We start from the raw sequence: 22,774 nt of genomic DNA, 5'->3' as shown, positions 1-22,774 counted from the left end.
TGCCAATACGTAGCTTTCTGGTCTCAAGTTGAACCTAAGAAAGTGGATGAAGCACTTAATGATGACAGTAGGGCTCAAGCAATTCAAGAGGAGTTAAATCAATTTGAGAGAAGCAAAGTATGAGAACTTCTTCCTAGACCAAAAAACCATCCAATCATTGGCACTAAATTCCGGAACAAGATGGATAAGCAAGGTATTGTGGAAATAAATAAAGCAAGATTAGTTGCTCAAGGCTACTCTCAAAAGGAAGGTATTGATTGTGATGAAACCTATGCTCCCGTTGCTAGATTAGAAGCTATTAGAATGTTACTTGCTTATGCATGCCATTTAAATTTCAAACTTTTTCAAATGGATGTTAAAGTGCATTTCTAAATGGTTTCATTCAAGAAGAGGTTTATGTGAAACAACCACCTGGATTTGAAATCCCCAATTTTCATGAACATGTTTTTAAACTCTCAAAAGCAATTTATTGTTTACAGCAAGCTCCTAGAGCTTGGTATAATAGATTGAGTAGTTTTGTTCTTCAAAATGGTTTTTCAAAAGGAAAAATGGATACTACCTTGTTTACCAAAAAGCATAGACAAGACATCTTGGTAGTTCAAATCTATGTTGATGACATCATCTTTGGTGCTACTAATGAAATCCTTTGCAAGGAATTTTCGAAGATGATGCAAGGTGAATTCGAGATGGGCATGATGGGAGAACTAAATTTCTTTCTCGGATTACAAATCAAGCAACAAAAGAAAGTTCAAATCTATGTTGATGACATCATCTTTGGTGCTACTAATGAAATCCTTTGCAAGGAATTTTCTAAGATGATGCAAGGTGAATTCGAGATGGGCATGATGGGAGAACTAAATTTCTTTCTCAGATTACAAATCAAGTAACAAAAGGAAGGGATCTTGTTGAATCAATCCAAGTACATTCATGATCTCCTCAAGCGTTTCAAAATGAATGAGGCAAAAGATCAACCAACTCCCATGAGCAAATCACTCAAATTGGAAACCGATGAGGAGGTAAAAGTGTTGATTCTAAGCTTTATAGAAGCATGATAGGCACTTTATTATATTTAACTGCATCTAGGCCAGACATTTTATTTAGTGTATGCATGTGTGCACGTTGCCAATCTTGTCCTAAAGAATCTCATTTGAATGTTGTCAAAAAAATTCTTAGGTACTTGAAAGGAACTCCAAATATTGGTTTATGATATCGTAAAAGATCATCTTTTAGTCTTATAGGATATTCGGAGGATGTAGGATAGATAGGAAAAACATGCACTAGTGCAACATGTCAATTCTTAGGAAGCATGCTAGCTTCATGGTTTTCAAATAAATAAAATTTAGTTGCTACTTCAACCACGAAAGTTGAGTATGCATTAGCGGCTAGTTGTTGTGCACAACTTCTCTGGATGAAGCAATAACTTGAAGATTTTGGTTGCAAAATGCATAGCATTCCTATTCATTGTGATAATACAAGTGCTATAAATTTGTCTAAAAATCTCGTACATCATTCTAGAACAAAACATATAGACATTAGACATCATTTCCTACGTGATCATGTTAGCAAAGTTGACATTACACTTGAATTTGTTGATACTTATCACCAATTGGCCAACATCTTCACTAAGCCTCTTGATAAAGAAAGATTATACACCATTCGAAGAGAGCTTGGAATGATAAATGCAAATCAGGTATGATTCATCAAACTATGCAATTATCTTATATGTGAAATTGGTTAAGATGATATGTTTTGTGTGCATGTTGAGAATTCATTTAAGTTGATTGATATAACATGCCTTGTGTGATTGTCTTTGCATGTGTCAAAAATGCAAATACTCTTACATAACCCCATTAGTGATTTGATCAATCAGATTGCAAAGATAAAAGGGTTGGGATTAAGAGTTGGGTACTCAAAATCTGCTTAAATCTTAAAATGCTTCTCCAAAGGGGATCAATAAGGTACATTAGATGATGGACATAAGAATCACTAAGTGGTAAATCTTCTCACAAAGATAGGGAACACATTTAGTTCATATGGAACGTTAAAATTGTATTTTTTTTTTAACATATGAATGACAAATTGTTGACAAATGTGTGTTTGAATGGTTGAATGAGTGTTTTGAATGAAAAAAAGTCAAAATGATACAATCTTGTGGTTAGTATCAAACTTGACACTTTTTCTCATATATGAGAACTCCCCAAGTGATTAGAATGTCAAAAACATTGTTTATTGATGTTTTGATCAATGTGCAATTAGAGTCAAACATTTTTTTTCAAATTGTCTATTTTGGAACGACTAGTGGAACGATCATGCGTGTTGAGTGTATCTAAATCAGATTTTATAAACCAACGCGCATTCATGCTGGCTATCGCAAATGACCATGCATCATGTTATGTTGCCCTAACCCTAATATAAAACATTAGTGGAATGATCGTGCTCGACTGCCACACGACCGTGCCTCGTGTTTTCTATATAAAGGTCGGTTCATTTTTGCTTTGACACCAAAATCATTTTTAAAAATCCTCTCAACTCAAAAGTTCCTTTCACTCAAAACTCACCATAAACACCTCAAATCAGAAGAACAAGAGGAGTACCAAGAAGAGGATCCATAGCTCTGGTAGAAGACTTGAGAGGACCGAATGGAGTTATCTTCAAAGACCCTGTGCATAAGAATCGCTTTAAAGCTTTTGAAGAGAAAGGTATGTTTCTTGGCAAAGCCTTTGATTAGGATATTCTTAGAGATTTAGGCTTAATGGAACAAATAGTATAATGGATAGAAAACTTGAGGTTAAGTGGGTTAACAGAGATTAAACTAGATGCATATAAGCATTTAGTTTACGAATTTTTCAGTAGCCTAGAAGTAATAGAAGCTTTTGATGGAGTGAATCCTCCTTACACAATTATTTTTAGGCTGAAAAATCAAGAGCACAAGGAGTACAAGGTTACCCCGGCTCTGTTAGGAAAATGGTTGGGATGTGAGTCTAAAGGAGTATTTGATCTAGCTAAGAATTGGGACATTACCAAGGCTTGGAATATAGCCTTTGGGATCGGAAGGTTCAACCCCCGTTTGTCCAAATCAACAAAGATATTGAACCTTGCAATGCGCATTTTTCATAGGTACATATCATACTCTGTATATGCTAGAAAGAGGACAAATGCCAAAGTCACCAAAAGGGATGTCCTAATCTTGGAAGCAGTTGTGGCAAAAAAGAAGATAAACATTCTTGTTTTGTTGATAAAAAGGCTAGAAGAGATCATAAAAGATTATGGGGAACTTCAATTTGGTTTGTGACTTTTATCTGCAACAAATTGAATTTGGTTCTTGCAGAAGAATATGAAGCTAGGAAGGTTCCTTTTGGTTCCTCTCATCTAATTGATGGCTCCATGTTGCAACATATGCACATGGTGAAGTCTGCTGGAAAAGATAAATGGGTTTTGGATAAAGGGAAAAGAATAGCAGAAGAGGAAGAGAATGGCTTCGAAAGCTTTGATTCTCCTGTTAAGGTCATGCCAAGAAGAAAAATCCAAAGTATTGAAGCTGGACAAGATGAAGCTGGACCAAGCTCAACTCCTTTGGATGACTTTGAAAGGATAAAGGCCTACTTTGATCCTAAGTTTCAAGACATTAAAAAACTTCTCAAAGGAATCAAAAAGGCTCTCTAGTCTTTTGCTTAGTTGATGGACAAACTTCCATCCTTTCCTCCTCCACCATCCTCACCTACAAACCCTTAGCATGTTTTTATGTTTTTCCTCATGTGTGTTTTATTTATTTTAAACTTAGTTTTTTTGTGTCTTTTATCTATGCACAATGGGAAACATTAGTGTCCATTGTGACACGTACTTTTGTTTTGTATTCATTTTGATATGATTATGCAAATACATACTTTGTTTCTAAATTTTTTTTTCATCCTTACTTTGTTGTTTAATGTCTTCCTTGATTGACGACAAAAAGGGGGAAAGTTGTTTGTGAATATAAGAAGTGTGTATATTTGTGATTTGGTGTGTTTTATTGAAGGATTTTTTTTTTTTTTTTTTTTTTTTTTTTTTTTTTTTTTTTTGTTTACTTGATATGTTGGTAAAAGGGGGAGCTTTTGTGCTCCATCAAGTTTTGGTTTATGAAAATGCATGTTGAATATGTATGTTGAATATATGTTATTATGCTTGTTTTGAACTCAATTTTTGTTTAGTTTTGTCATCAATCAAAAAGGGGGAGATTATTGACCTCTCACATGTTTTGATGTGCCAAAACTGTCCAAAAAGTTGATTGAACACTAACCATAACATGCTAAGGTATGACTCAAGTCACAACAAAAAAAAAAAAAAAAACATGTCGAACAGGTGATTCAATAGTGCATAAGCAAATTTTTGCTTAGGTAAGACCGTGCGTGATCAATGCACAACCATTCCTTAAAAGAAAGTTGCTAGGCAATATCACACGACATCGTCCTCTTGGTCATTAGTCACATTGCTAATTTGAAGTGGCACTCGCATGACCAAACTGCACTCGAAGGACCATCCTGCATGACCATGCGCCCAAGTTCAAAAGTCAAGATAATTCAAATCCAGGACACTTCGCACTCTTGACTTCATCTCAAAGGTCAAAGTCAAAACTCAAAGTTCAATATTAGAACGATCATTCCTTGTGGTGGAATGACCATTCATATCTGAAGAAGTTTTGCACAACATCGTTCCAATAGGTCGTTCACTCCTCTGGAAATTTAAGAAGATTTAGAGGAACAACTGGATGTGATGGTTCTGCGTGGTGGAATAACCGTGTAGTGGTCTTGCACGATCATACAATGTAGTGGAATGACTGTTCCAGTTTACCTAGATCTAAAAAATATGACCGTTGAGTTAGGAACGACCATTCCTCTAGGTTCTATAGGCTTTATTAAAACTGCATTAAATGCTGCAATGGCTAATTCTTTTTGGGTTATAAAAGTTTGATGCTCCTAGGTTATTTTACAGAGAAGAGATTAGAAAAACATCATAATATAATCCCCAGAGCTCAAAATCCAAATCAGTACTCTCACTTGTACTCATCTTGTAAACCTTTGAGAGACCATTTGTTCTAATTATGTGTATAAGCCTACTTGAAGGAGGCAGTCAGTCACAAACAACTTTAAATCTTTTCCTTGGTGGTAAAATCTTGTAAAACTAGGTGCAATCCTATAAATCTATATGTGTGAGGCGAAAACCCTTGTGAAAACTATTGTATGGGCGAAATCCAATTCTAGTGGAACTTTAAGGACGTTGCCTTGAAGTAATGGATGCAGAAGGCTTATGGATATAGCTCCAAACCACTATAAATTGCAAAGCATCTCTCTCTCTCTCTCTCTCAACTCTATTACATTGCATTATTGTTGGTTGAGCATCATTTATTGCACTTGTTCTTGCATTCATTATTCATACTTATTGTTTACAAGTTGAATGCATTTAATTGATCTCTTCAAATCATAGTGTTTAGTAACACCTTTATCATTCTTGAGTTGTTGAATCTAGCCATTGAACATTGTGTTGATAAATTCACTATTTGCTTTAACTCTCATTGATAAGTTTTATTTCGCAAATATTTTTATTGATTCCTATTCCCCCCTTTTCAAGAATATTTAGTCATACTTAGAGTTTAACATATATTATAGGGGGTTTTAGATATTTGTCAAGGGGCTTTTGTAATTGGGTGAAGGGGGTTTTGAAGTTAACCGAGACCGAACTAGGACCGATCCCAAGCCTGATCTCTCCTCCCTTGGGCCTGGGACCGGGTTTTGGGCCCAAAGGAAAAAAATGTCGGGGACGTCATCTGCTAACGTGCATCGAAAGACTATTAGCGGCGACAATCTACTAGCGTATGCCACCCATGCAAAATAACCAATTTACCCATTTACTGTTACATCAAACACTTTTCCGTCACTTTAAGGGTGGGAATTGGAATAAATGTACCAGAGGTACCAACTTGAGATTTCGTCAAACCTTGGGTGGGAATATGTCGTTTACTCTTCTTTGGAAAAAGAATCAAATAAAATAACGAGGACTTGGTTATGTTTTGGTTGTATAGCAAGGCTGTGCAAAAAATACCCGATCCCTCCTCCCTTGGGCTTGGAACCAAATTTTGGGCTCCGGCTTTTTGCCCACCTCTAGATTGCGGGTCGAAATGTCATTCGACCTTCTACAATTAATTATTTGTACAATATAGCTAGAAGTGATTATCTAAAATTAGAGCAATCCCAAATTCATCCAAATAAGTTGAATTCATAAAAATTTATAACCTTTTTATATATGTTCGGCTTTGGAACGTCTAAATATTTTAATTTCTTGCCAACGAAAGAAGTTAGCATAATTTATAGAACAGGCTTTTTCTGAAAGTCGAGCACACACGACCAAAGGCAAAAAACACTTTGAAACTATTATTCACCAAGTTTTCCTAATATAATTACAGAGCTCAAAACCAGCTGTAAGAAACCTCAACTGTTAAGAAGCTGTTTCAGGAGACTGCTAGAACTAAGAGGGTGTTTGTCTAAGCTTATAAGCTGGTCAAACTAACTTATAAGCTCTAAAATTAAGCTGACATGTTTGTTTATAACTTTTTTGAGCTTATAAGTTGAGTTTACAAGCAAAAAAAAAAATAAGTTGGGAGGAAAATACTTTTTTTTTTTTTTTTTTGCTTATAAGCACTCGCTTATAAGTTAGTTTGACCAAGTATATTACCATATTATCCTTATTTAATTTTAAAATTCCATAGTATACCTTTATTAATGTAGTACCTTTTTTAGTCTTTTATAATAAAATGTACTTATACCCACATTTTACCAACACGTCAACTACTTATCAGTCATTTATATGTACTTTAACCAAACACGTAATTGCTTAAAATTTCAAATGCTTATAAACTATTTTAGCTTATAAGCACTTGTTCTTATAAGTTAATTTTCATAAGCTTAGACAAACACCCCCTAAATGAAGGTAGAACACCTCCTCCATAAAAGTCAGCACTATATAATGAGATCATTCATAATATGAGCAGTTATTTCCAACATCATGGAACTATATAGCTAAAAATCTCACCTCTTTTTCAATTTGTTGGGCAAGTTCTCTAGTAGGAGCCAATACCGATGCCAATGGTCCATCACCACGCCTAACTGGTGTTTGAGCCATCAGTGCCGCATATTGCACATGACATACCAAAATCAAATTAAAAATGACTACCATCTGCAGGATACATACAAATTATCATCACAGGATGACAAAGAAAATACAACATCCTTTGTTTTAATATAAACCAACTCTTGACCTGTATCATAGGGATGGTGAATGCAGCAGTTTTACCACTACCAGTTTCAGCACAACCCAACAGATCCCTTCCACTAAGAGCTACCGGCATCGCCTGAGCCTGAATAGAAGTTGGCCTTGTATATTCATGAAACTCAATATCCTTCACGATACTAGGGTGCAAACACTGGAAAAATGACAAATATATTTATATACACGTCAAATTTGACATTGCCCATTACATCAAAAAAGGAGAAAAAATTACCCAATATACTCAAAGCTCACCATGTCTGAAAAAGATTCAATTGGTGGAGGAGCAGGAAGAGAGCGTGAACCAACGTTAACATCAACATGAAGCCGCGAACGTACCTCTTCAATCTGTACAAAATTACACATTCAAATAAAAGATTCACACATTAAATGCAAATTTGTTTTTCATTGCTCCTTTTATTTTACGGAGAAACTAAATTAAAAATTTTAAAAATAAAAAAAAAATAAAAAATAATTTAAAATTTACAATTTAATTAAAAAAAAAAAAAAAAAACAAAAAAAAAAAAGAAAAAAAAACGCATATATTCAATTTTATTTTAAACTATCTTTATATTCAATGAATGAGCCACTAAACAACAGAAAAGCATCAAATTACTGGTACTCACTTGTTGAGGTTGCAAGCGGAGGATGCGGTCGGAGGGTTTCCAGGTAGCGAAAAAAGGTTCAGGGAGGGTTTGAGCAGCGGCGGTCCGACGAAAGGCATTAGAGAAGGAGGCGACAGAATTTGAATTTGAAGAAAATGAGAGCTTGGAGTTGTCAGTGTTTAGGGTTGCTACAGAGGAGTTGGTGGGAGATGCTTTGCTCATTGAGTTTGAAGTGGAGTTCCTGAGGTGTGGTGGCAGATACGGCATCGTCTTGTTCTTTTTACCTGAATTTTAGAGTTGGAGGTTTGAACAGAGAGGGTTGATTGGTACCTGGTAGCGACGATGTCATAGACTGTATTACTCTTTTTAAGTGCAAGCGACGCTGATTCAATTTTATAGTTCTTTGAAAAAAGAATCAAATAAAATAACGAGGGACTTGGTTATGTTTTGCTTGTATAGCAGGGCTGTGCAAAAATTACCCGGTCCCTCCTCCCTTGGGCCTGAGACCGGATTTTGGGCTCCGGCTTTTTGCCCACCTCTAGATTGCGGGTCGAAATATCATTCGACCTGCTACAATTAATTATTTGTACAATATAGCTAGAAGTGATTATCTAAAATTAGAGCAATCCCAAATTCATCCAAATAAGTCGAATTTATAACCATTTTATATATGTTCGGCTTTGGAACGTCTAATTATTTTAATTTCTTGCCAACGAAAGAATTTATACATCATGCTGGTTAGGTACGAGTACGACTTTAGTACAAGTTTGTCACATGCTTTGTGGCTTAAAGGATAGGGGCCCTAACCTTTGTATACCAATTTTGAGGCTTTTGAGTTAAGGATGTCAATATGGTGGACCAAATTAAGAGTGTGACCTTATTTGATTGGGTAATTGTAACAATTGATGGTAAGTCACACATAAAAAAGTTGAAATGTAAGTTTCTGACATGCAATTGAGAAATGAATTAGATAAACTTATTTCAAATCTCCATTCAACATCTGAATAAGTTCACAGATTTACACTGTTACATCCCAGATATAACATAATAAGCCCATTCCATCTGAATCCCACATTCAAAAACCATAAAGTAATATTACGCCAAAAAAAAAAAAAAAAAAAAAAAAAGAGTGTGAAATTAATTAAAAAGACCTAGGCTTGGCCACAATAGTTGAGTGCTTCAAAATGTGCAAGCTGAACTGTCCACCCTTTTCTAAAGTATCAAGCTTGGACTGCCCTGGTGGAGGCAAGAGCTCAAAATTTTGTACCAAACGCCCAATTGTAATACCAAGAATTGGCAATGCAAGAATAATTCCAGGGCAGCTTCTTCTCCCAACACCAAAAGGAAGATAACGGAAGTCATTTCCATTGGCCTCAACTTTTGAATCCTCTTGCAAGAACCTCTCTGGCCTGAATTCTTCTGGGTTCTTCCAATGTGCAGGATTGTTTGCAAGCCACCAAGCATTCACCAAGACTTTGCTTTCAGCAGGAACATCATATCCACCAAGTTTAGCATCATGAAGATTCATGTGTGGCACAAGCAGTGGAATTGCCATTCTCAGCCTTAGAGTCTCCTTTATCACAGCTTGAAGGTAAGGCAGTTTGTAGGTATCAGGTTCAGTGATTGGAACACCACGCCCAAGAGCAGTGTCAAGTTCATCTCGAAGCTTCTTTTGGATATCAGGATGGTTCACAAGCTCCGCAATTCCCCACTCAATTGACCATAGGGTTGTCTCAATTGCTGTCATAGTAAATAAGATTAGGGGTGTTTTAAGTACTTTCTGGAAATTGCAAGGACACTTGAAACTTAATAATCTCTGAGGGGGATGAACAAGAAATAAACCCCTAAAAGTAGTAAATGAAGTGGATAAACCACCAAGGCGTGTCAACCATCTAGTTAGGTCATACTTATCTTGAAAATAGAGATAATTTATGCACGTTGCTTGTATTATGAGCAACCACAACAGCGGTGAACTGAGTTTCTTAATGAAGGTGGATGGATGTGGACGGCTAGTAATTAAGTTAGGTAAGAATTGTTGATTGGTCATGCTTCTCAAATCACTCCAACTCAACCTTTTCACACCTAATCTTTTACTTCAAATCAGTATATTAATCCTCTACTCAAACTATGTAGCACCTATAATCATTATACTGCGTAACTCTTTTACCGCCACAAGCATGATGCCCACTTGTCGCTATAAACACCAAAGGTGCTAATAATAAATAATCATAATCCAAATCTCTTTTTTAGAGTAAAATAATTAAATAATTAATAATTTCTCTCTTAGTTGTACATAAGCAATTCAAATTAATAATTTTGTGGGTATGCGATCATTATCAATAATTAATAATTTCCGCAAAAAGAATTAGTGTTAACTGAATATTAAAAATTCCTTCTACGACCGATTCAAGGGATAAAATGAAATTTAGTAGGAGAACTTCTTTGAAAATGTAATGACGAAAATGCCCTTGAGTGAGTGACAGATATGAATATGATGTGAAAGTAAATGTAATGTAAATTAAGAAATGAATTAAATAACTTACCAGCAACATTGATATTCTCAACAATGTAAAGAACATTATCCTCGTTAATCTCTCCCTTTTGCTGAGCGTCCAAAATATGATCAATAGCACATTTCAGCCCTTCATTGCTCATGCTCTTGGTGCTTGCGAGTTTCCTGTCAACATTAAATAATTTTTAATAAAATTAACAAACTAAGTCATAATTAAAATAATGAAGAAAAAAGAATGGTACAAATAACTTACTTCCTCTCCTCAACAAAATAGTCCTTGAACAATTGTAACCTTCTTTCTTTGACTTCCTTGCAGATCTTCAAATAACCACTCAAGAATGGCCTCAAAATAGGAATAAAATCACCATAATTATATTCAAAGCTCTGAGCTAACCTACTTCTCTCACCATTCAAAGCCTTTAATTTATTAAACAAAGGATCCTCCTCACTCTCGAACCTCCTATCAAACATAATCCTGTACATGTTATTGTACATCATCAGTTGCAATCTCCTCCTCAAAACAATCCCAGTTGTTGCGGCCTCAGGATTCTTCTTCACATCCTCAACAACACGCGCAGCCTCATCTTCCCAACCATACCTATATTGTTGAACAACCTTGTTTGTAAAAAATGGCACCGTCATAATCCTTCTCATCTTTCTCCAATGTTCTCCATACACAGTAAAAACCATATCTTGACCCTTCCCAGTGAAGATATCAAACACAACATTTCTAGTTCTTGAACCAAACTCGACACCCTGAGTATGCAAAACCTCTTTGGCAAGGTCTGGTGAAGAAACAACCACAAGATTACGTTGCCCCATTCGAAGCAAAAATATTTCACCAAATTTCTTGGCTAAGTCAGTCAAGTTTCTGTGGTTCAAGTCATCACCAACTTGAAGCCAGTTACCAAAAACAGGAACTGGGATGGGACCAGGAGGAAGCTTAAAGCGCTTGCCGCGAAGTTTGGAGATGGTAATGGCGAGAACAACAGCAACAAAGAGAGCTAAGAGGGTCTTCTCCAACAGGAGGAGATCCATGGCTGAACGTGGGAGAAATTTGGCGGGGTAATTAAGTGTGATGATGATGAAGGAATGAGATTTGATGAATTTGGGTTCTGGTTGGTTTGGGTTTTATAATATGTGAGGCAAAGGTTGGTTGGAGTGGTTTGATGGCAACGCGTTAGGTGAAGCGTGTGGTCATGTGTTGGGAAGTGGGTGAGCTTGTGACGGCGTTTGATTTAACGGCTATATGGAGAGAGCTAGAAACTGGGAGTAGGTGAGGGGGGTTGGTGAGAGCAAAAATAATGCTGTCAAAATTGGTAACTAGTATAGAGGGTTTGAATACTATAATCGGTATAATGGTCAAACTATGGCGACGCATTTTTTTAATTTTAGTCGGGCAATCGCTTCTCTAAAATAAAACTCAAATTTTGACAAAATCAAATTACATATATATACACCAAACTTTCATCTGAAGAAGTTGTATTGATTTGATAATATCAAGATAATTAAATTTTGGCATAAAAATGTCCAAATAAAAGCCAAAGAGAGACTAAGTAAAGCAAGTTACTTGAGCAACCATAAGGACTTGAAGATGTGACCGTGACACCTAAGCGCTACTTAAGGGTGACGAAAGCCTTACTCTTCAAATCTAACAAAATTGTCTCTTTGGATATATAAGATAGACTTGCACAATTCATCCAAAACACTTAAAAATAAAAGATAAAAAAAAATAAAATTAGGAAAAAAAAAAAATTTAAAAAAAAAAATAGAAAAAATAATTAAAAAAAAAAAAAATTAAAATATTAAAATAATAAAAAGAAAAAATAATAAAAAAAATAAAACAGAAAAAAGATTAAAAATAAAAAAAAAATAAATAAAAAAAATAAAAAATAAACCAAAAAAAAAAAGAAAAAAAAAAAAAAATTACACCTAACAAGTGTGGTTTAATTCAATCAATAATCAAATCATCCCACTAATGAAACCAAAAAAGCATTCTCTAAGAATGCTCACCTTGAAACTTGGGCACTATTCTTTTAACACTTAATAAATGAACTAGATTCTGAAATCACAAATGTTTGGCTATTTAAGTTGTATAACGTGTGAATGATTACTCTGTTGATTATGAGAGGGTTGATTTTTTTTTATTTTTTTTTGAAATTATATGTAACAGTTTTAAATGAATATTGATAGTATAAATAAATTTCAGTAACTGAATGAGATACATACACCTAATTTGTGGAGCGGTTATACAAATTGTAAGGTTTTCTTACTACGTAAAAGTTATGATTCTTCTTTATTCGATGATGAAATTGAAACATTTTTTTAAACAATAGAGAGTGATAAAAATAATTATTATTTATAAATAAAAATAAGTATTTGTGTACGGTAGATAAATATGTTGACATAAAACCCAATGGATTTTGTGATGCTATATGGGAATTGTGAAATTTGTATTAGTAAATGTAATGAATAAGCTATTAAAGTTTTAAATCATTAAAATGTTTTATAAGAATTCGGTTGGCTTGCTAGAATTCTAGAAAATCTTATAAAACTAAAAATTATAGGCCAACCTCAAACTTATCCTATTCTAATAAAAATAAAAAATAAAAATAAAAAATAAAAAAATTTACCTGAGCTGTAGCTTCGGTTAACCATACGCTACTTCCACCCCCTGTCTATCGGTGATCTATTTAATGGAGTTGACATTGTAGTAGGTTGAGGATCATCATCCATTCTCCGTCACAATCCAATCTTTGATCTTATTAAACTTTATTGTGTCATATTCACTTATACAATTTTTTTTTTTTATAATAAATAAAAAGGGGGTAAATTAAAAAAAAAATTAGCAAAAAGTTCATTAAATGAATATAGATTATAGAGAAACATGAGTTATCCTAGTTCTTACCACATACTTTTTTTTGTTTCCTTATCTATGGCATGCAAGCTATAGAAGATTAATGCAATACTAAGAAAATGATTATCTCTTACAAAAAGTTATATATTCAATGAAGTTTTAAATTAAAAAATATATATATATATATTAAAGATACTAATTTACTTTTTAAAACTCCTCAAATCTAAAAAGGTATGTATGTAAAGCTTAATATGATTCTATCTTAATTATTATATTTAAGACCCAAAATACTAATTCCTTAACTACAATAGGTAGATCACATAAAAAACAGATATTGAAAAGAAAATTATTTATTTTGCTTTGCAAATGTTTTATAAAAAATATTTTATTTATTTAATATCTAATTCTTGCAGGGTTTTCAGGCTGGGCCGGGGTTTAGCACCAGTCCCAATCTCTAGCGAGAAATAAATGCAAGGATGAAAAATTAAAATTATATTGAATATTTTTTCTTTACAATAATACTATGTTTACTCACGATCTTACTAACCATTTTACTATCCTGTGTAAATATAAAGTATAGTACGGGTACCATATGTAATTTTAACAAATAATAGTAAGATGGTTAATAAGATCGTGAGTAAGCATAACATTACTCTTTTTTTTAATCCTTTTCGCGTTTCTACTTTATGACATTGATTAGCAACAATAAAAAGAATAGAAAGTTCAGAATTGATACCTGTGAATCAAAGTTCATGGTTTGAATTGAATTTTACGGAAAATGAACTTGTACCAAAATGAAACTAGTTTCAATCTTCTGCCATTTTTTAGTGCATTAACTATTTAAATTGTTTAAAACGTTATTATTTAAGAATATTCTTTTAAGTACCCATTGCAGCTATTTTAATTAATCTATTATCATGGAGCTGATTTTGTAGGGTTATAATCTTTTAGTGTAAAAACCTTTTATGGTTTCTGATTGTTTAGTTTTAATGAAGAACGTTTATGGGTTTAGCTTTCAAAGATCTTTGTTTATGTACAGAGTTTTACTTTTATGCAGATTTTTCATAATAGTCAATCGTGTATAGTTAAGTTTTAAGAAGGAATCATTAAATTATGGGTAATTTTGGAATTGAATTTCATACATCTATAAATTTTGCACCGGACACGCCTCCATTGACGACATTTGGACACCAGCGGTGGCTGTTGTCCGGTGAACCACCCCACCGACCAGTTTTGCAGTTTTCTTAATTTTTATAATTATATTTAAAAAAGAATTTAATAAAAATTAAAAATTATTATACCTAAAAGGTCACGTTGATATCAGTTCAATAAGTATCTAAAAAATAAATTATACTTCATGTCAAGTTCATACCGTCTCAAAGATATCTTATACCAACCCTATCTCATTTTAAGAGAATAACAGATAAGAGCTGCTCATGTATCAAGGCAACTTGCAAAACACTTATTACATTGAACTCAGAGGTGTATAAATAGACACTTCTCTTCACGAAAAAAAGAGGTTAGACAAATGAGAGCTAGACATAGATTTGAGCTTCATTATTTCTCTCTATAAACAAAGTTTTTCTCCATCTTTGTATGTCTTACGGATAATATTATAGAAATAGCTAGAGAATAATACAATAACAGTGGATGTAGGATTCACTTTAAGCATCTAAACCACTTTAAAAACCTCTCTTGCCAATCTTCTATTTATTTTTCTGCAATATATATATTCTCAGTACGATATTCAAATCTCATAGAACCATCACATGTAATTTTTAAAACTCTCTTAGCACTTTACACGCGCAAGTCGTTGGTGTCCAAAACCAAACATCAACAAAAATAATTCATTGAAATATGTGTTTATAAAAAAAATGTTATTAATAAGAAAAATTAAGCCAATAAGATATTTTTTTTTCAAATAANAATTGATACCCGTGAATCAAAGTTCATGGTTTGAATTGAATTTTACGGAAAATGAACTTGTACCAAAATGAAACTAGTTTCAATCTTCTGCCATTTTTTATTGCATTAACTCTTTAAATTGTTTAAAACGTTATTATCTAAGAATATTCTTTTAAGTACCCATTGCAGCTATTTTAATTAATCTATTATCATGGAGCTGATTTTGTAGGGTTATAATCTTTTAGTGTAAAAACCTTTTATGGTTTCTGATTGTTTAGTTTTAATGAAGAACGTTTATGGGTTTAGCTTTCAAAGATCTTTGTTTATGTACAGAGTTTTACTTTTATGCAGTTTTTTCATAATAGTCAATCGTGTATAGTTAAGTTTTAAGAAGGAATCATTAAATTATGGGTAATTTTGGAATTGAATTTCATACATCTATAAATTTTGCACCGGACACGCCTCCATTGACGACATTTGGACACCAGCGGTGGCTGTTGTCCGGTGAACCACCCCACCGACCAGTTTTGCAGTTTTCTTAATTTTTATAATTATATTTAAAAAAGAATTTAATAAAAATTAAAAATTATTATACCTAAAAGGTCACGTTGATATCAGTTCAATAAGTATCTAAAAAATAAATTATACTTCATGTCAAGTTCATACCGTCTCAAAGATATCTTATACCAACCCTATCTCATTTTAAGAGAATAACAGATAAGAGCTGCTCATGTATCAAGGCAACTTGCAAAACACTTATTACATTGAACTCAGAGGTGTATAAATAGACACTTCTCTTCACGAAAAAAAGAGGTTAGACAAATGAGAGCTAGACATAGATTTGAGCTTCATTATTTCTCTCTATAAACAAAGTTTTTCTCCATCTTTGTATGTCTTACGGATAATATTATAGAAATAGCTAGAGAATAATACAATAACAGTGGATGTAGGATTCACTTTAAGCATCTAAACCACTTTAAAAACCTCTCTTGCCAATCTTCTATTTATTTTTCTGCAATATATATATTCTCAGTACGATATTCAAATCTCATAGAACCATCACATGTAATTTTTAAAACTCTCTTAGCACTTTACACGCGCAAGTCGTTGGTGTCCAAAACCAAACATCAACAAAAATAATTCATTGAAATATGTGTTTATAAAAAAAATGTTATTAATAAGAAAAATTAAGCCAATAAGATATTTTTTTTTCAAATAAAAAGGCTAAAGTAATTATTATATTGATAAAGAAGAAGAATGATACCATAAACAGCCATAATAATGCTTTCCACCAAAAGAATATATATAAAAGTAATATTATGCCCATACTGAAACTTCTAACTATGAGTGAGTTTGTGGTTATTGTAGCATCTTCCATGATCATTTATTTCATAATCTGTAACCAAAGTTTGAAAAGTGATTATACAATAAGTTGATTATTAAATAATTTGTTGTATAAAAGTATTCCAAAAGCAAGTATTTGTAGCTTTTAGAATTCAAAACTGCTTTTGAAAGAGTTAATTTCAAAATACACCCTAAGATTAACTTAGATTCTAACTTTTTTGTATGATTTTTTTTTAATTAAATGAAAATATAATAAAAAAATCTTTAGAATTGGTCGAAGGGTGGTGGGGATGTCATCACTAGACGTGCATCCAACGACAGCATTCGGCCATCTCGGCAACAACTATCCGTGCTTTCTTCAAATTAGAATTAAAAAACCTCAAAAAAAAAAAAAAAAAAAAGCTGATTCAACCTTAATAACTAAATTAAAATGAGTAATACACATACTAAAACTGATAAAACAAAAATAGAGCTAATTATGGACCTTGAGTAGTGAAGCTTCAACAATTTTAATTTTTAAAAGTTTTAAGAGCGAATAGCATAAAAAAGAGAATGAGGAGTAAAGAATTTGGAATAAAATCATAAAAAATAGGTGGAGTCGTGGAGAAGAAAGTAGGAGAGTTTAAATCTCTATGAGCGGATTGACTAATATATATATGAATTTTTTTAAATGGAACTATATATATATATATTCAACCTACACAAAACTTCCTCTCTCTCTCACTCTATCTCTCTATATTTCTCCCTCTCCCCTATTATATATCTATATATATTAAAATAGAATATATATATATATTAAAAAAATGCTATATAATAGTTCTCATTTTCAATAAATCTAAGATAGACATGTATATATATATTAAATGCAATTTTATAGGTTTATAATTAGTAATTTTTTTCACATACACATTGATTCAAATTTTAAAGAAACATAAAAATAGATTTGAAGTTAATAAAATTATTACTTAGGCATAAACACGAATGCTTTGGCTTCTTGGTAGGGATGGGCATGGGTCCGAGTTGGGTTGGGGACCCCATTCCTGTCCTCGTCCCATATCCACTCTATGACCCCCGTGGTGGAGACAACTTCATGACATCCCCGGCCCGTGGGGATGGAATCACTCCCATCCCATCCGACCCAGCCCGATGAAGGGGCTTTGCAGGGAAATCGCCCTGCGAGGATTTTTCCCTAGCACAATTAAATATATCTTATAATCTATATTAACATAATTATAGATAAATTGATTAATTATTCAATGTGATAGAAGCTTAGGCTTAGTTAGCCTTGTTAATTAATTATTTTTCATAAAATTAATATAACTAAATTCAGTCTTAACAAAATTTATAGTAAGTTGATTTTATTTAATTGTATGAAAGCTAGCCAATTAGGCTAATCACCCGGTAATTAATTAATTTTTCATAAAATAAAAATAATCTAATTTTAACATAATTTATTAGGTAAATTGATTAAATTCAAATATAGGAGACTAGGCTAGTTAACCTTTTAATTAATTAATTTTCACAAAATTAATATAAATAAATTCAACCTTAACATATTTACTAGGTAAATTAATGAATAATTAATAAAACACTATCTCTACTACAACTAATAAAATTAGTCTATTTGTGAATAGACAAATCCCATTATCCCAAGTTCCTAGTGATTGATAAGTTTAACATCATATTTAATTACCATTAATTAATTACAAGGATAAGATTTGTGTAATTTGTAAGTTGTTAAACAATTGTGTATATTCTTATTGGTTTGGTAAATTATAAAATCTACAATTATTTTTGAGCCATGTATTATATTTTGTGAAATGCACAAAGTAATAATAATTATATTAATTATTAAACTCTCTCTTTAAATTATTTTTTCTATAAATTTATAAAAACATTAGAAAGTATATAAAAGGAAATATCATAAATTTAGATACTTACTTAAAACTATGATTTAAACTCTAACTTTATACACATTGCAAAGAAAAAAAAATTCTCAATAAAAGAAGGCGGGACTCCACGGGGGGGGTTGACGGGCTAGGATTGCACAATCCCCTCCCTGACCCGTCCCAGGGGCGGGATTTTTTAGGATCGTCCTTGGCCCTATCCTCGATATTTCGGGGATTCCCCCACATTCGAGCCGGGCCAGGCTGATCCCCGCGGGGGGGCAAACGCCCATCCCTATCTTGGACAATGAAAGTTGCACACTTATAACTTGATAAAACGAAACTTTTCAAAGGTAGAAAAAATTATTTAATGAATAAAATATTTGTTAGTTTAAAAGAGTAATGCTACAGTTATCGAAGGTGTGCACCGAATGGACGTGATAAAACCTGACCGTTGATTCATTATAAGTTAATATTAATCAACGGTAGGATTTTGTCACAGTTTGAGCATAAATTCGGTGTGTAACTTTTGGTAATTCTCATTTTCAGTTTAAATAATATTTTACAACATACTTGCAACTATAAAATTATATTTCTAAAAGAGAAGATCATTATTTTACTTTTTTACAGAACACTGTTATTTTATTGTCTCTCAGAAGGGTATCTAAAAAAAAAAAAAAAAACTTTATTAAGTGGTTTTTGACTTGTTTTAAAACCGGATTGGACAGACTCGACAACTTCTCCGGTATGGTTCAGGTTTCAAGAGGGTTTTTGTAATATTTCAAATTTATAGGGACTAACTGTAATTTTAGGGGTGTTTTGGAGATATGTCAAAAGTTTAGGAATTAATTAGTAATTTTTGGATTTTTTTAAATAAATAAATTAGGGTATTTTTGTATTTATATTAAAAATTTAAGGGTTAATAAATTTTATAAAAATAAATTATATGATATCATAGTTCCAACCAGTTAAACCGATCGACTCATGACGGGTCACTTTACCAAGTCTCAGGTCGGATTTTAAAACAATGTTTTTGATATTATAAGAGGTTTATTACTTTTAAGAGATTTTTAAGGATTCAGAAGATATTTATACTTTTAAAAAATCAAAGACTGAACGATTTAACTATCTCTTTAGAAAAAATTAACCTCCCTTGATATTATTAGATATATATATATATATATATAGGAAAGTTAGGAAAAAGTCTACAATTCTTTGACTGATTGATCCCAGTAAAAAATATATTATTTAATTCTTGCCAACATGCCGACATCATTAATTTGCTTTTTCTCCGGAGCCACAAGTTGACAATCCAAATTGTTATTGTAATAAACCAAATTACCAGCTCACCGATTATTTTTTTAAATCATTATTATTATTTTAGGAAAAGGTCAATTCTTAAATGCCTTAATTAATTTGCCGCCTAGAGCAACCGTTAGATTTGACGGTGTTATTCGAAGAATACCTCAGCTGCGACCGAGTATTGTTATATATCCATCTACCACCACTCTCATCTATCTTACGACCTCAATAAAATATTAAAATATAAACTTAGAATAGTATTTGGTGACGTGTAAATTTATTGTATAAAATTTGTGTGTATAAATTGAGGTGAGACAAGTTCGGAAAATTTAAAAAATACTTAATAAACAAGGACAAATAATATATTATAAAAAGTTAATGTTATGTTCATTTTTATTCAAGAGTTTGTATACACAATTTGTATATTTGTGACACTATTAATTAGATATGTGAAGTTTATTATAGGCTTAGATTATTGTAACACAAATTTATGCCAATTGATTCATGATACTCGAATGGCTAAAAAATTATTTATCTGACATTAAAAATTAACTAAATCTAACTTCTCATATAAATCCGTTGGATTACATTGAATCAATGATTATGAATTTATGTCACAAATTTGAGTAAAAATAAACATAAATTCTATTATAATACTTCAACCTATATATATATATTTCAATGAATTGAATTGTACATAAGAATTTGTATACACATAATTTATTAATTTAGTATTACTTTTAGTAAAAATTAATATAATAAATTATACACTAATATAAAACTCAAACAATACTAGATGTATAAATAATCTTACAAAGATTTGTGTACAAATTAATGTGAAAATAAATAAAAGAGTGAATACATTGACTTTTTATATTCACTCTTCTATTTATTTTGTATCACATTAATTTGTACACAAATCTTTGTAGGATTTGTTCGTATATCTAGTATTACGGATAAAACTTTAAGTGTCTTATATAATTATAATTATTTTTATTGCTTGATGATGACTCTAGCGGTTTGGTGTTTTGGGGAAGATATATGATTAATTAATTATATACTTTATATTAAAAAAAAAATCCATATGACAAAGTAGCTTAGATGGAGTTGAATATATCAACAAAATCTGCTTGTAATTCAAACAAATTTTAAATAACAAACATATGTCATAACTTACCCATTAGAATGTCATCCTTGAATTGATAATGGTATTGAATGAAAGAAAGGATAGTGACAATATAAAATAAAAGAAAAGAAAAGAACCGAGACTGGTTCAAAATGCTTACCTACTACCAAAGAAAATGACTACCTACCACAGAGGTTTTATGTACATACCCATAAAGTTTAGTGAAAGAAACCAAAGGCCAACAAATTTCATAAGGAAACAGTTACACCCTTATGTCNATGATGACTCTAGCGGTTTGGTGTTTTGGGGAAGATATATGATTAATTAATTATATACTTTATATTAAAAAAAAAATCCATATGACAAAGTAGCTTAGATGGAGTTGAATATATCAACAAAATCTGCTTGTAATTCAAACAAATTTTAAATAACAAACATATGTCATATCTTACCCATTAGAATGTCATCCTTGAATTGATAATGGTATTGAATGAAAGAAAGGATAGTGACAATATAAAATAAAAGAAAAGAAAAGAACCGAGACTGGTTCAAAATGCTTACCTACTACCAAAGAAAATGACTACCTACCACTGAGGTTTTATATACATACCCATAAAGTTTACTGAAATAAACCAAAGGCCAACAAATTTCATAAGGAAACAGTTACACCCTTATATCATTGAGAAAGACATTTTTTTAAAACTTATTATGATACATAATCTTGAATGCAATGACTAATATACCCTTACTTTGTCTTTTCTCTGACGATAAAATAAGCTAATATTGATTTTGTCACATGATCAAAATATTAAATGATTTAAAAATATTAATATTTGATATTTGATAAGAAATTTGGGAAATAAAAAACTTTATACTTTTATTTTGTCGTTTATTTTATCCCCATGATAAATACTTTTCACAAACATCCTTCAATTATTAGAGTGTAGGTGTTTTATTCTGAAACCTGTGGTTATGCATTTTAAATCAGTAAACCTTAGGGGTGTCCATGTAAAAACCTCACCTAACACGAAACTCAACAAACAAGGACCACTGGTAGATTTTCACGTTCTATTTCAATACCTACACCATCCCCTCTTTTAATTGACCATATTCATCCATGTCACTTCTATGTCTGAAATTTTTCTTTATAACATCACTACGTTTTAATATTTTACTACCACATTCTTAATCAAATTAATAAAAAAATTAGGGTAATTTGCAATGATATATATATTTATTCTTTGGTAAACCCGATAATTGTCTCACGTGCGACTCGAATATAAAACTCTGAGTATAGTTAACCCTAATGGTTAAAAGGCTTATGATCCAGTCATAAAGGGAGATATTTGCAATGATATTTCCCTTCAAATTTAGAGAAGATGTTAATTAAATCTTATTTTATTTTATTTTTTTTGTTTAGAGACATATTAGATGGGTATTAACAAAGTTTAAGATAAAAATTAACTTTAATTAATAACTTCCAATTTAAAAACTTTGGGTCTAAATGTGAAAATAAAATTTGAGTTTCATTACAGTAAATGAAGATTTTCATAAGGATGGTAGCTAATTTTGATGATAGAATAGGAGGGAATTGATTTAAATTTATTAATAAGTTAAGAAAATTTATTATATGTAACTATATTCATGACTCTTGAAGTTGAAAATCAGTTTATTCTACAACATAAAAGTAGTTTAGAGTGACTCAAAATTAACCTTACATATGAAAACCCTTCTCAAAGTCAACTTTTTACAGCGCTCGTTCTAAATGTTCAATGCAGAATGCTTGATAGTGTGTGATATAATACTCCCAGTTTAGAATGCTCTACAATCCTTATCCAACAAATTTATCTCAAAACATATGGTATATATTCCAAAAATTTTATCACAAATTATGTGATCGTATATGATAGACATGTAAATATATTAACGATGTATTAAATG

General features: G+C 31.8%; 2 protein-coding genes across 2 annotated transcripts; both read right to left on the bottom strand.

Annotated features, from left to right (window-relative positions):
• Positions 1-7,189: 7,189 nt before the first annotated feature.
• On the bottom strand, positions 7,190-8,323 carry LOC116117977 (DEAD-box ATP-dependent RNA helicase 35-like). Its single transcript, XM_031403958.1, has 3 exons — positions 7,923-8,323; positions 7,552-7,644; positions 7,190-7,453 (listed from the first exon to the last, which is right to left on the bottom strand). Exons 1-3 carry the CDS (start codon positions 8,166-8,168, stop codon positions 7,190-7,192), a joined length of 603 nt encoding a protein of 200 aa, XP_031259818.1. The 5' UTR covers positions 8,169-8,323.
• A 532-nt stretch (positions 8,324-8,855) lies between these two features.
• On the bottom strand, positions 8,856-11,530 carry LOC116118220 (trans-cinnamate 4-monooxygenase). Its single transcript, XM_031404190.1, has 3 exons — positions 10,667-11,530; positions 10,445-10,578; positions 8,856-9,641 (listed from the first exon to the last, which is right to left on the bottom strand). The coding sequence occupies exons 1-3, from the start codon at positions 11,449-11,451 to the stop codon at positions 9,043-9,045; spliced, it is 1,518 nt and encodes a 505-aa protein (XP_031260050.1). The 5' UTR covers positions 11,452-11,530; the 3' UTR covers positions 8,856-9,042.
• Positions 11,531-22,774: the final 11,244 nt, after the last annotated feature.

Source organism: Pistacia vera, unplaced genomic scaffold, assembly GCF_008641045.1.
Source record: "Pistacia vera cultivar Batoury unplaced genomic scaffold, PisVer_v2 Contig124, whole genome shotgun sequence".
In the NCBI taxonomy this organism is placed as follows: Eukaryota; Viridiplantae; Streptophyta; class Magnoliopsida; order Sapindales; family Anacardiaceae; genus Pistacia; species Pistacia vera.
The sequence above is the reverse complement of the archived record's forward strand: the minus strand, read 5'-3'. Positions and strand labels throughout refer to the sequence as shown.

What these genes read in the sequence shown, in the direction of transcription:
- LOC116117977 (XM_031403958.1), bottom strand. Translation starts at nt 8,168, where the DNA reads ATGCCGTATCTGCCACCACACCTCAGGAACTCCACTTCAAACTCAATG. An exon ending in TCCGCTTGCAACCTCAACAA is followed by an intron (nt 7,645 to 7,922) that starts GTGAGTACCAGT and finishes AATTTTGTACAG; the next exon opens with ATTGAAGAGGTACGTTCGCG. An exon ending in TTGAATCTTTTTCAGACATG is followed by an intron (nt 7,454 to 7,551) that starts GTGAGCTTTGAG and finishes TCATTTTTCCAG; the next exon opens with TGTTTGCACCCTAGTATCGT.
- LOC116118220 (XM_031404190.1), bottom strand. Translation starts at nt 11,451, where the DNA reads ATGGATCTCCTCCTGTTGGAGAAGACCCTCTTAGCTCTCTTTGTTGCT. An exon ending in TATTTTGTTGAGGAGAGGAA is followed by an intron (nt 10,579 to 10,666) that starts GTAAGTTATTTG and finishes TAATGTTGACAG; the next exon opens with GAAACTCGCAAGCACCAAGA. An exon ending in TGAGAATATCAATGTTGCTG is followed by an intron (nt 9,642 to 10,444) that starts GTAAGTTATTTA and finishes TTACTATGACAG; the next exon opens with CAATTGAGACAACCCTATGG.